An 11,287-nucleotide genomic window follows, 5' to 3' on the forward strand; every position below is an offset into this window, starting at 1 on the left:
ACGTTATTTTCTGTTTCTCTCTTTTTCGTTTTCTATTTTTGTTATACCTTATGCAAAATGTGTAGCATTGCTGACTTTGATTAGTACCTAACGATTTTGTTATTATCTAATTAATGACTTGGTTATTAGATTATTCAGAATTTATATTATATTGGGCTATTGTAAATTCTATTAAAATATAGCTATTATATATATACATGTGACTTTATCTATTAATTCAAGTTTTTAGGATAAATATAATTTCTTGACACATCAAAAATCAATAAATGATCACAACTGTACTAATAATCAGATTTTTATTATTGTCAAAATAGTAAAATCCAACTCGAGTAGGATGACCCTATACCGAATATGGGTTTATTTAGGTGAATTTTAGAAAAGATCTTTTTTTTAAGTTATTTTTTTAAAAGATTTTATAAAAAAAAATAAAAATAATTTTATATTTAAGTAATTTATGTAAATTTTATTTATTTATTAATATTTAAGTATAATCATATAAAAATATTTTTTATTTATTTATTACTTAAAAAATATTTTTTAAAAAAAATATTTAAAAATATAAATTATAATTTTTCAAAAAATATATTTTTTATTTTTTTAATACTTTTATTTTTATTATTAGAAATTTATTAAATATACTAAAAAATAAAAAAATAAAAAAATATATTTTTTATCAACTTAATAATACATAAACAAATATTAAATTAGAACACGTTTTTTTAATATAAATAAATGAGTCCATTAAATGAGACTTATTATTATATCAATCATTTGAATAAAGGCTATATCATATATTACCCAATGAAGCATAGCTGAAGTTCAACTCATACGCATGCAATAGCACTAGCTAGCAATTTATGTATGTGGAGATATATAATTTATTAAAGTCAAGGAATAGTAGTATATATATGTAATAGAAGAACAAATTAAAGATGTCCCAAACGGAAAGAAAAGCTCCCAAAATATATATGTCATGCTCCTAACAGATTGGAATTATTGGCTTTACATTTTTTTTGTCACTTAGCATCAAGTTGACTACTTTAACGATGTTATGTTTACGTAAGAATGATATTGTAAATTGTTAAATAATTTAATTAAATATATTAAATTATATAATAATTTAAAATATTATTTTTTATGTAAAAATATCATGATTAATAATCATCTTATAGCAATTATATCTTTATTATGAATAGTATTTTAGAAACATTTTTTTTTAAAACAAAGAACTTAACACAATAAATAGAGCAATTCAAGAATACAAAATTATTAGCCAACCAAATACAAATTAATCCGTAATCATTTTTAATATTGCTATTAATAAATTAAATGGATCAAAATCAGTTTACTCTTTGTAATTTTTAATCGACTTGTTGATAATTTTTGATACACCGAAATTTTTATTTTTGAATATTCTATTATTTCTTTTCAATCACATATTTTAAATAGTAGAAATTTAGGTGAAGTCGACTTCACGTGAAGTTGATACCTGAGAGTTGTTAGATGATTTGACTGATTTAACTAAATTTTCATCAAACGACTCTGAAATATCAACTTCACGTGAAGTCGACTTCACCTGAGCTTACACCCTTTTAAATAACAACAAAAAAACAATCAATTACTTATTACGCTTTTTTCTTTAGAGATGTTCTTGTCCAACTTTTATAGTATATTATTCTAGAAACATTCTTTCAGGAAGGAACATATAACAGAAGTTTTTAAATTTTTTTATACATTTAAAGGTTGGTGTTTAATTTAAATATAAGTAAAATAATCATGATTTATTGCTCTATTTTTGGACATAAAAAAAGCGTATTATAACTTATATATCTCTTAAAGATAAAATTTTAAATAATTTATAACGGTAAAGTATTTCTCATTTCATAGTAAGATTTTGGAGTTAAATTTAGCATATATTCAATCCTAATTTTAACATAATATTATTAGAATTTATCAATCTAATATTATTAGGCCATTCACCTGTAAATATTCAGACTTTAGATTATTTCATAAGTTTTCTGTAATTAAATTAAATCTATTCCATCACAATTTTAAACATATTAATTTTTTAAATAATAATAAATAAATCTCTAATTTTTTATTTAAAAAATAAATAAATTGCTCACAATCCTTATAAAAAGAGAATACATAAGTTCTTAATAGGAATCTAACACAAAATGAAGTAACTAATTCTATTACACACCAAGAGAAGCAAAATCTGAACAATTGAGAGAGAAGTTTAATTTGTATTCTGTACTTCAAGTGAAAAACTGAAGAAGAGAACACCAAGTTTGTTGTTCAAAGTTTTCATCAAGAAGAAGGTCTTGATTTTAAGTCTTTAGTCCTGTAATTAAGTCAGCTACAATTTAATTAGTTTTGACCATAATTTTGTCTAAAAACTGAATTATACGGCAATTTAATTTGAAAATAAAAACTAAGGTACAGTCGATTTTACGTTAAGTTGATAGTCGAGAACCATTATACGAAAATTTAGTCAAATCAGTCAAATCATCTAACAGCTTTCAGTTATCACCTTCACGTGAAGTAAATTGTACCTAAATTTCCACCTAATTTAAATAATACATTCTTAAATGAGAATTTACATCAAATATTATATATGCAATAACTTATTGATTTTGAACAAATCCCTTCTAACTATGTTTTCAAATTGCAAACTCATAAATCTATTTATGGATTGAAACAGAAATGGACACATTTTAATTTGATAAGAATTTTATTTTTTATGATAAAATATTAGAAATTTATTTCTTTTAAAAATATATGTGCGTGTCTTCAGTTTTGGACGCGTCGGTGGAGTTCTAGAAATGTGATGGTAAGAACCAATTTTGGTTTGAGTTCAGGGGACGTGGGTGGAGACTTCACGACCTCTCGAATTGTTGCGGTGTGAAGGGGGTGCCACCTGCAATGACACTCCGACACTCAAGTCAGAAGTGGTACAGATATCAGTAGAACGGGTCCCACAAGCTAGGTCTCTTTTCTAGAAGTTCCTTTCTCAGCTGTCAGGTAGCTGACTGTTGGAGGGCAGGTGTCTGGGTTGTGGTCTGGATGTGTGACGCCCAGCAAACCAACCGCTCGGATCGGATAGTCCTATACGCCGAGTCGGATTAGGCAGGGTGACAACTGGACTGGACCGTAACAATAAAAAAAAAAAATCAAAACGACAATTCATTTAAAAGTAGAGAATATTGTTCTAGAAAACCCTAAATTCATATGAATGTGAATTATCACATAACTGTATACGTGTTAAGGGTCGGTTTGATTGACATAAGAGAATAGTTGAATTTGGATATAGATGTAACCCAATGGAAACACAGAAAAATGTGTCCATGTGGGATGTGGGTCCCACCTATGTCCCCCTTCAGTTTGTAGGAAGAATAATCAAGTAGTGAAATTCACATGCTACCTAATAAACATAGAAAGCCAAAGAAAGATTGATCATATATATTGTAACACACTACACTATAATTGGAATTCCTTGATCACCCCGGAATTTTCAATAGCACATGGCTCATGCAATCACTTAGTTTTTCAATTACTACAAAAATGGAAATCTGTGTTTGTAGCCGAAGAACAAACAGTGTGTGTATACTCTAATAATAGTTATAGGTTTAGATATACTTGAAGTTCTTAAAAAGGAAGGTTTTATTATTAGGTTTGGTGACTTGATTTTGATGTATAATAACTCCCTCTTCTCTATTCTTTCTTTTTTTATTGTTTGGTTAGTCATTTAAAAATCTAGAGAGAAATATAAAGGATTTGGTTACGAAATTATTTTTCTTAGAAATTTAAGTTGATAAAAGAAGTATATGAGAAATCTCTTTTTTGTTAAGTTTGCATAAATTTTTGTATTATTTTTTATTTATTATATGTTTTTTTTTTTGAGAAAACAATAATCAAATTCCAAATATTTACATTATAAAATTATTTTTATCAAAATTTTAATAAATTGATAGAAAGAAACATATGGATAATTATATCTCTAACATTATACATAATAATAACTAGAACGAAGTTAATGAAATAAAAAACGGTTTAATCAAAATTTTAAATTAAATTTTTATATTTGATTGTCAATAATATAAAAAAACATATATGATCGTTTGATAGCTATTTTGAAATAGTTCTTAATTAATATGTTACTAGATATGCAATTACAATTCATATTAATTAAATTCTCATTTCTTTAATTTTACTTATATAAAGTCTACAAAGTTTTTTTTAGTCTTTAGTATTTAATGGATGCAAATGTAATTAATTTGAGTTAGTGTAGACAAATATCAGGAGGGACCAAGGCTCCCCAATGAGTGTCAATATAGTCCTAATGAGTGATTATTTTACTCTTTCACTAAAATAAATATAAAAAATTTAAGTCTTATTTTGTGTATGTAATTAATAAATTCTTAAATAAAATTTAAATTTAGGATTTTTTTTTTATTTGTCAGATTTAATGATACTGAAAAATATATATATATATATCCATATTTAGACATTACTATATATGTGTTTGAATTTCAGTCAATCATTGTTGATGAAAAATTAAAAATGGATTGATGATACATTATTAACAGATCAAGTTATGAGTTCCATAACCATAAGCTAGAAAAAATTAAAGTTGGGTTTTATTAGTGTAGAGATCGAGAATATACTATTGGATGGAATAATGAGTAGATATGCACATCGATCATCATGACATCATATACTATATTAATATCATATATATACAACTACCTTAGATTATATTGGTTAAGTGATCAGCTCACTCGTCTGTTTAATCAAGTATCGGGAGTTTAAATCTAGCCTTGTGTATGCAGTAATTTATTAGCCAATAACAAACAGATCCTTAAATACAGCTTAGATTCGTAACGAATTAGTTCTTAACTTATCGAATTAGAGAATACCGTAGACAACAAAAAAAAATATCATATATATACATTTCATCACAAGCTAAGGATGAAAAGAATGACCTGGAATTTTCTATATAGATTGGTTAGTCATTATATATATATATAAGAATATATGAAGCTACTTGGCAAGCGATGAACCTAATATGATTGTTGTGTTCCTTGTCATGTTCCATGGAATTGAAGTATTCATGCCACGCACACACATGCACATGCATGATGTCACATAAAATTGGCAAATTTTTATCAATCCAAACAATCGTCAAACTCTATAACTAACCCAATAAGCATTGCATATAAATTTGGGTATCTTCTTTCATGATAAACTTTTACCAGATTCTGACATTTTCCTTTTTGGTTTAGCAAATGTCCTCATCAAAATTAAAGAAAATAACCGCATGGGTTAATGGACTTTCATAATATCAAACTCCAAAGACAACAAAATTTTTCATATCTGACCATAAGTTGAAGTATCCAAACTGTTCAAGTGTAGATATCTATTATAGTCAAGACATGAGTTGGCACAAATAATAAAAATAATTTATAATACATTTTATAAAGGCACAAGTTTAACTTGTTTTTCTTCTTCAATAATTAATAAGAATAAATATAAAAAATTAGATTTTAGCTAAATAACATAGTCTAATTTTTTTTATTATAAAACCATATTTTTTTATTTTAATTTTTTAAAAAATTTAAAGTTTATAATTTAAATTTTAAAATTTAAAATTAATTTTAAAAATTAAATAATAATATTAACTAGAAGAACTCTCTAATCAAACTCATATAAAAGTGCTAGTTGAAACTTTAGGGTTTAAAATTTACAGTACAAAAATGGTGCATTATAATATATTTATACTACGATATTTATAGTGATTATGATATTTTAAAAAATATTATTAAAATTAAATTAAAACAATATTTTTATTATTTAATAGCGCTTTTGAAAAGTGTTGCAAAAAAATTATTATCAAAATATAAATAATTTTATAATTTTACATTATTTTATATAACTACCGTAAACATAGACATATTAAAATTATATATATATATATATAATAAAATAATTAATAAGTGAGATCTGCATTTATAATAATATATAAAATCATGTCATACACTTTCATCAATCAATTGTACATATAATTCATCAGTCACCCAAATACAAACCACAGTTAGTTGTTTGTATACATAGGACAACCCAATATTCCTCTCAACTAACAATATATCTCAACTAAAATTAAATTAAAAACAAAAAACAAAATCATATGATGATGATACCTAATTCTTAACCAAAAACACAAACCTTAATTTCAAACCAACAACATTATTTTTTTCCCTTGATTAAATAATAATAATAATTAGATAGACATGTTAAGTTGAAATTGATGAACCACATGATGATGATGATGATGATGATTATGTTGCTTGAACAAGTGGTGATGAAGCTGGAATTGGTGAATGTGGAGACAAAATGTGAGGTGACATAACAGTTTCATGATGATCCAACAATCTTGATGAAGAGAAACTTAACCTAAGATTCTGTTGCCAACGTTTTTTCACTTCAACAACGTTGTTGTTTTTCTTTGCCCTATTATTATTATTCTTCTTTGTTGTTTTCTCTTTCCCAATCACAAATGCTCTTATTCTATTCAGTGCAACTTCAACCGTTTCATCATCCATGTTTGCAAAACAAACCCTAAACCAACCTGGTTCCAAGCAATTGAAAGATGATCCCGGAGAAACATTGAGCTTCACTTCGTTGATGATCACGCGCCATAGCGCCATTTCGGCTTCAAAGCTTTGTTCTTTCAACAATGAACTCAGATTCATCCAATAGAATAATCCGGCATTGCTCGGAAACCTTTTGATGTTAACTTCTTCTAGCCCCTTTGAGAAGTATTCGTGTCGTTTCGCCAGTCTTCTAGAACTTTCCTTAAGAAAATTGTCCACAAATTCGTCGTCTGACAGCATTGCGGCCAGCATATGTTGAGTCTGGGAAGAGACTAATCCAAAACTCGACATCTTGCGGCCGCAATTCACGACTATATCGTTGTACGAATAAACTATCCCAACCCTAAAACCGGGGAATCCCATGTCCTTGGATAGGCTATAAACTATGTGAATGAGTTCTTTCTTGCATGATGAGTCATCCATTTCTTCAATGATTTCGGCAACACTTACAAACCGTGGGGAATCAAAAACCGTGGCTGAATAGATTTCATCACACACCAAATGTATGTTGTTATCATTGGTGAAATTCACTAGACTCTTCAATGTGTCACGGTCTAAAGATGTTCCCAAAGGGTTTGAAGGGTTTGTTATGATCAAACCCTTCACATTGATGTTATCATCTTTAGCTTTTTTGTATGATGATTCAAGAGCTTCTCTTGTGATCTTGAAATTGTTGGAGCTATCACAATGAACCGGAATCAACCGTAATCCGGTTCGCCAACACAAATCGCGCGGATATCTGTAATTAAATATCAGTAATATCAGTAATGTTAGAGAGACAATAAAAAAAATATATTAAAAAAAATTAAAATACATAATGTATTATTAATATAACTATGACTTTTGTTTGATTCATTAAACTTGTTATTCTTTTATTTATTATTTAATCATGAACATTGCGTGATGAAACATTGGTGATAGGATATATAATATAAATTAATTTTTGCTACTTCTTATTCGTGTCATATATCATGATATCATGCCTAATTACTCAACTAATTTAGTCAAATCTGTAAACAAATTAGTCAACGTTTATGCGAAAATGGGCCCCATTGAAAGATTTGTAAGAGGAAGGAGAGGTAATTGAACTTTCTAAAAATTAATAATTAAATTAAAATAGAATAATAATAATTTGGAAAACATTACCAAAAAAGTTGAACATACATGATTATTGTGTTTATTAATTATTATCACTATTAAATATGATAACTTCGCTATCAATGTGTGAAGAAACTTGTTATTAACAAAATAATTAAATAATATGAAAATTTTATTTTTTCCAAAATATACAGCTGTGTGTAAAATTATTTTGTTATATGATGACGTTCCTGTTGAAAATATAAGGTGACCGTACAATGACGTTTTCATACGGTTTCAGTTTTTCAAAGTATGAAAGAAATAAAGACAGAATAATATATAACATGGTTACTATATATCCAATTAGTTTTGAGTAATGAAGTGTCTAATTAACTTGGATTAACACATGTTGACTAATAAAACATGCTCGTTGACTAATAACACTAGTAGTACCATAATGTTTATATAATATATGATATAAAATTATTAAAAAAAAATTTCAAGTGTATTGATATATTAGCGTTTCAATAATTTTTAACTGTTGATCTTAATTATAAAAAAATATAATATATAATTAAAATCAACGGTTAAAAATTACTAAAATATCAATATACTAGTATATTTAAAAATTTTTTAAATTATTATTATTATTACTACTACTAATTTGGTGGTAGGTAGGTCTAATATATTTCAGAATGAGATTGATTGACCTAACTTATTTAGTCATGTTTGAAGTTAATATTCTTTTAAATTTTAAATCCTAAATTTTAGGGTTGACACATCATAACCTAGTTAGGAAAAAAAGTAAGTTCATGTAGTAATAACAACATTAGAACTCTTAATAAATTAAGCAACCGAAAAAAATTAATTAAGAAGAAGAATGGAAGTTTAAATAATGAGCCAATTATTTTAGTGATTTCTAGTTTGACATGCATGATTTTGATTGATCCAAACGGAAGCTTTATTATTATCCAATTTGGTGTTTGCGAGTTGCAATGACAAAAAAAAATAATAATAAATAAATAAATAAAGAAACACGTCGCATAGATTTTCATCACTGAAATTTCAAACGTGGCACCATAGAATAACATCATAATAATAATAATAATAATCATCTAAAATTCTAAATTAATAATCTTCTACAGTGTTCTAATGGAATCAAAACCATATACTACTCTTAGGAACTTTATTTTGGTAACGTATTCAAGATTACTTTTCGTACCGGTCTATATGCTGGATTTATTTTCGTAAACAAATTATTAAAACCATTTCTTTCTTTTAATTTTTAGCATCATTCTTAATAACCATAGAACTAGTTAACACGTTTAGTAGAAAAATCTTGCTTTTATAAATTAAAGTGTTCAGAATATCGGAAATGTTTGGTAACCAAAGAAAATCAGTCAAAAATAGCCATAATTTGCTTTATTTAGCATTTATTAATTGTTACGACAATTAATGAATGCTAAATAAGGCAAATTTTGACTTTTTCTTTTCTCGCATTACTCTAAGAATATTATAGTAAGTTTATATTTTGTTACAAAATGTTTTAAAAAATATAATCTTGGTTTTATAAATTGAGTTTAAATTTAAAACAATGATAATTTAAAATATTTTTTAAATAATTTTTTACATAATTAATATAAAAAATGTCCATTAAAATTAAACTCTTATAAATTATATAAAAAATATTAAAATTAACAGATAAAATTATTCGGTTCCAAAATTAAATCGATAAATTTAAAAAATTTATCGATTTAATTTCGGAGTCGAATTTGACCATCTAAATTGACCTAAACTCGAGAATGAAAACCCAGTATATGGTTATTAAACTTTATATAGAGGTGCTTTTTTCCTTTCCACTTTAAACATTTGATGTAGTAGTGACATAGTAACATTCATTGAATGATATATGAAATGAAATATATAAAAAAATGTATGAATGAAAAAGAAAGAGGGTACATACGCTGCATAATAAGGGGTAGGAACAAGAAAAGCATCTCCAGGATCAGCTAAGCAGAACATGATTAATTCATTTGCACCTGTTGCCCCTCCACTCATCAATATACGGTTTGGATCAAACTTGACCCTACCACCTCTCACTTTTGACATAAACTTTGCCACAGCCTGAACACATTAATATCATCATTTTCAATAATTAATTAATTAGCAAATCCAATTCATTATTATATATTATCAACATTATAATAATTAATAATTAATAAAAATTTAATAATTATTCTGTCGGTCCGTATAATTTTATTAAATTTTTAGTTAAGTTTTATATTTTTTTTAGATTGAGTTTTTATATTATATAAGATTTGTAATTAAGTTTTTGATGTGACAAAAACATTAAAATTAACGGAATATTTCGTTAAACAAAACGAATATTCCTAACACTTGATTAAATATTCTATATAGTTTAACAGAATATTCCATTAATTCTAACGTCTTTGTCATAGTAGAAACTTAATACAAAATTTGATATGATATAAGGAATCTCAGTAAAATTATAGAAACTAATAGAGTAACTAAATTATTAATAAATTATTATTTGTGAATATAATTAGTAATAATTATTATTATTATTTTTCCTTACACTTGTGAACTGTGGTAATCCATGATAGTCTTGAAAGTTGGCAATATCTCTGAATTGATGAAGTCCTTCAGGAGTGCAAATGGAAGCCTTGGGATTCTTCTTTAACCACTCCTCAATGAGATCAAAGCATAGCTAAACAAAAAAAAGGAACATATATAAAATAAATAATGTTTTAATTTTACAATATCTTGTGAAATAATAATTATCAAATATATAGCTGTAATAATTTCACATTATCTTGTGAAACAATAATTAATATAAATACATGCAATTAAGCTAATTATATATAAAAAATGATGTACCTGATTTTCAGCAAGACCCATTTGAATAACACCTTGAGGGTTTTTTGTAGGGTGAAATGGATCTCTATCATAAGCTTTCCATCCATCAAAGTAAGGAGAGTTCTCTCCATGTTTGTCATTGGTTGCAATCTTTGATAGAAGCTCATAGCTCTTAGAACTCAAACCCACCATGTTGAGTGTTAAATTTGGTTATTGGAATAATTAAAATGAAAAATCTAAGGTTTATTTATATATAATAATATAAGGTGATCACACACTAGTATTTAATTTTATGAGTAGGTAGATAGTATGTAGTAGCAAAAGGGTTTTATGTGTGTGTGGAATTTGTTATTAGAGCTTAGAAAACATGCAAGAGTGTAAGGAAAATGGAAGAGAATGTGTGATATTTATAGGAAGAGAATAATGGATATGTGGGTTTATATTGAAATAAAATAAAATAGTTAGAAGCTTGAAGGAGGAAAAGTCTATATCGAACTTCAAAACTTATGAAGACTCAGAAGAAATCAAAAAGAAAGAATAATAATAAGCATGATGATGTGTACTTGTGTTGGTCAAATGCAAATTGCTTCCGTGTATTCGCATGAGTCTCATCACGTGTGGAAAGAGCGCTATTAATTATCGAAACAAATAAATTAAATTCATTATTAATATATTTATGT

General features: G+C 26.2%; 1 protein-coding gene across 1 annotated transcript; it reads right to left on the bottom strand.

Moving 5' to 3' along the window:
• Positions 1 to 6,008: 6,008 nt before the first annotated feature.
• LOC107628111 (1-aminocyclopropane-1-carboxylate synthase) lies at positions 6,009 to 10,986 on the bottom strand. Its single transcript, XM_016330919.3, has 4 exons — positions 10,629 to 10,986; positions 10,327 to 10,458; positions 9,694 to 9,854; positions 6,009 to 7,392 (listed from the first exon to the last, which is right to left on the bottom strand). The coding sequence occupies exons 1-4, from the start codon at positions 10,797 to 10,799 to the stop codon at positions 6,339 to 6,341; spliced, it is 1,518 nt and encodes a 505-aa protein (XP_016186405.1). The 5' UTR covers positions 10,800 to 10,986; the 3' UTR covers positions 6,009 to 6,338.
• Between the last annotated feature and the right edge of the window lie 301 nt (positions 10,987 to 11,287).

This window comes from Arachis ipaensis, chromosome B2, assembly GCF_059453495.1.
Source record: "Arachis ipaensis isolate K30076 ecotype BB chromosome B2, ASM5945349v1, whole genome shotgun sequence".
Classification (NCBI taxonomy): domain Eukaryota; kingdom Viridiplantae; phylum Streptophyta; class Magnoliopsida; order Fabales; family Fabaceae; genus Arachis; species Arachis ipaensis.